The sequence below is a fragment of the Schistocerca nitens genome, chromosome 9 (assembly GCF_023898315.1).
Source record: "Schistocerca nitens isolate TAMUIC-IGC-003100 chromosome 9, iqSchNite1.1, whole genome shotgun sequence".
In the NCBI taxonomy this organism is placed as follows: Eukaryota; Metazoa; Arthropoda; class Insecta; order Orthoptera; family Acrididae; genus Schistocerca; species Schistocerca nitens.
The window spans coordinates 61,845,566-61,848,605 of record NC_064622.1 but is presented as its reverse complement, the minus strand read 5'-3'; the positions used below and the strand labels follow the sequence as shown (position 1 = coordinate 61,848,605).

The 3,040-nt window shown below is 42.4% G+C and overlaps 1 protein-coding gene across 1 annotated transcript; it reads left to right on the top strand.

Moving 5' to 3' along the window:
- The first annotated feature begins 1,787 nt into the window (after window positions 1-1,787).
- On the top strand, window positions 1,788-2,705 carry LOC126204001 (serine/threonine-protein phosphatase PP1-gamma catalytic subunit-like). The gene has a single exon (XM_049938432.1). The coding sequence runs from the start codon at window positions 1,788-1,790 to the stop codon at window positions 2,703-2,705; it is 918 nt and encodes a 305-aa protein (XP_049794389.1).
- The last annotated feature ends 335 nt before the right edge of the window (window positions 2,706-3,040 follow it).

Sequence of the window (3,040 nt, the reverse complement as noted above, 5' to 3'; positions counted from 1 at the left end):
TAGCAGCATCTGAAGCAGAGTCTATCATATCAGCACAAGATTGCACTAATTCGTTAGATGAACCCCTACACACCAGAGTAATCCGTCGTTTACATAACTAAGAATTTTTCTGTTGCCTCTGTGGTTTCATTCCTGAAAATGGCAACAGGAAATTGGGACTGTCTAAATTAAAATGGCGAAGACTCATTTACTGTATATATATCCTTTAGGGAACTGACAAGCATTCGCATTTCCGAAATCATCATCTGCCACCATCTGCACGTATCCCTACTCCCAAAATAGCCCATATGTGGTACCTAGCCGCCGCTGTGGCCGAGCGGTTCTAGGCGGTTCAGCCCGGAACCGCGCTGCTGCCACAGTCGCAGGTTCGAATCCTACCTCGGGCATGGGTGTGTGTGATGTCCTTAGGTTAGTTAGGTTTAAGTAGTTCTAAGTCCAGGGGACTGATAACCTCAGATGTTAAGTCCCATAGTGCTTAGAGCCATTTGAAACGTTTTGTTGTACCTATATATGCAGATTATCTACCTGAAAACTCGAAGTTTAATGTCCCTTGAGAGATTTGCTGAATGCCTTTGTGACACCGAGTGGCAACATAAATGTGACACTTCAGATACCAAAATGTAAAAATTTATTTAGCTATACATTGAAAAATAAGTGTTCTCCCCATTTTAATATTATTTCTACGTAATGAGCTCCATGTCATCCGTATTTTTTTATGAGCATTGGCAGAATATTGGAGGAAACGATGACAACTTTGCTTAAGAGCCGTCTACATTATTTAGGACACTTGATTTTAAGAATTACATGTAGACCTACTCAAAGGTAAGGTTGACATAGTATATCGATTTCTATGGCATCTCATGGGATTACTTGGCAATAAAATGGAATGAACGAGTAAAGTATACGTGAAAATAAAGTAGAATGAATTTTCTGATAGACCCATAAATGCGTCGATAACACTCGAGCTATAAAACGAGACATCAAAACTTCCGTTTTTGCACTAGTTTTGAAGCAGTTCACTTTGGACCGTTTCAGAAATCTGGAACATCCGATGTGATTCGTCTGAATTTGGTATCTTAAAACTGTTTTCTTTTGCGTTCTAGCGATAATTCTTTATTATTATTATTTATTGAGACTTTTGGCCTGAACGCCATACAGCCATGTCTCAGTGTTTTGGAGATTTACAGAGTAAAGTTGCATTTATCAATGAATTTCATAATTAGTTTTAAAACTGCGATATTATTTTGATGAAGGAGAATTTGTACAATAGTTGGCAATGGTTGATGACATCGTATTAGTTGTTGTGTAAAATCGATTATTTTTTTGTCTAACTACGATATGGCAGCCACCAAGTACGAGCATCTTTGGTCGGCATTCTCAGACTGCTGCAGATAGAGATCACTGGTAAACTTTATTCAGTGCGCTTCAATGCGTTTAACTAGTAATGTGAAAAGGAATAACAATGCATCTGTGCTTTAGCAAATTCATAGTTGTAAAGAGCTGGCCCTTATTGACGCTGCGCCGAAGGCGCTGAGAAATGTGCGTCGCGCCTACGACTTGTTTCAAATAGCTCCACAGTTTGGCAATATCTGCCCCTGAGGCTGAGTTACGGTGTTGCGTTATTGGGAAGACGTTGCAGATGATGCAAATAAAGTGCGACGATTCGAGTTGGTGCTGTTGTGAACGAAGACTCGCCACCAAAATTTGTTTTTCTTGATGGTTTCAAGACATGGAGTGAAACTTCACTGGAAAATGTAGACTTACGTGCCATTGGTAATGATTTTCCTATGGCTGAAATTGAACCAGAAATCTCTATCGATAGTCTTATAGATCGTCTACTGTGCTTTCACAGAAATCGACGCTGTAAAGCCGCTGCCCTTACAGAAGGAGAAATGAGAGCGTTGTGTCTGAGTTCACGCGAAATATTTCTGTCACAGGAGACGCTGCTGGAATTGGAGGCTCCGCTAAATATTTGTGGCGACATACACGGTCAGTTCGTAGATCTTCTGCGGCTGTTCGAGCGTGGCGGATTCCCACCGCATTCGAATTACCTCTTCCTCGGTGACTACGTAGACAGAGGACAACAGTCTCTGGAGACGATATGCCTTTTGCTCGCATACAAAATCAAATACCCGGAGAACTTTTTCTTGTTGAGAGGGAACCACGAGGCTGCGGGCATCAACGGGGTGTACGGGTTTTACGACGAGTGCAAGAGACGGTACAATGTGAAAGTGTGGAAGACTTTCAACGACTGCTTCAACTGCTTGCCGGTGGCTGCGGTGGTAAGCGACAGGATTTTCTGCTGCCACGCTGGCCTAAGTCCTGAGCTGCGTAACCTCAACCAAATACGTGAGATAATGAGGCCGACAGATGTGCCAGATAAAGGATTACTCTGTGACCTCTTGTGGTCTGACCCCGACGGCAGTATAACCGGCTGGGGCCCCAACGAAGAGAGGGGTATTTCTGTGACTTTCGGAGCTGATGTTGTCGAGCAGTTCCTGCGCCAGTACGATTTCGACCTCGTCTGCAGAGCTCACCAGGTAGTGGAGAACGGTTACCAGTTCTTCGCACAGCGACAGTTAGTGACGATATTCTCAGCACCTAACTACTGTGGAGAATACGCCAACGCCGGTGCCATCATGGCTGTTGATGAATCGTTGAAATGTTCCTTCTTAATATTTTATGAAAGCGGTAGAAAGCTGTAGTGTGCTCGTAACGACAGTGTGAGTCTCGACCTTTGGAAATGATGCCACTGTGGCAAATCACTCATGCAAAAAGTAGAGTCAGTGAAACAAGACGTGTGTAAGACAAATTTGTAGGATAATATCTTATGTTTTCCTTTGAAAGACTTATTGTATTATTTTATTGTATATCGTTTAGCTACTTTCCGATGGGAAATAATATCTTGTTGCCTGAAGTTTATTCCATGAAGGAGTTCTTCTGTCTCATAGCGGATTGCTTTTGGTTTATATAATAACAATGCCTGTGCTTAAGGATTTTTGTTGTCCATTTCCTATAAAAGCCCGGCAAATGTGGAGGA

Excerpts from the sequence above, each read along its gene's own strand:
- LOC126204001 (XM_049938432.1), top strand. The coding sequence starts at position 1,788 with ATGGCTGAAATTGAACCAGAAATCTCTATCGATAGTCTTATAGATCGT.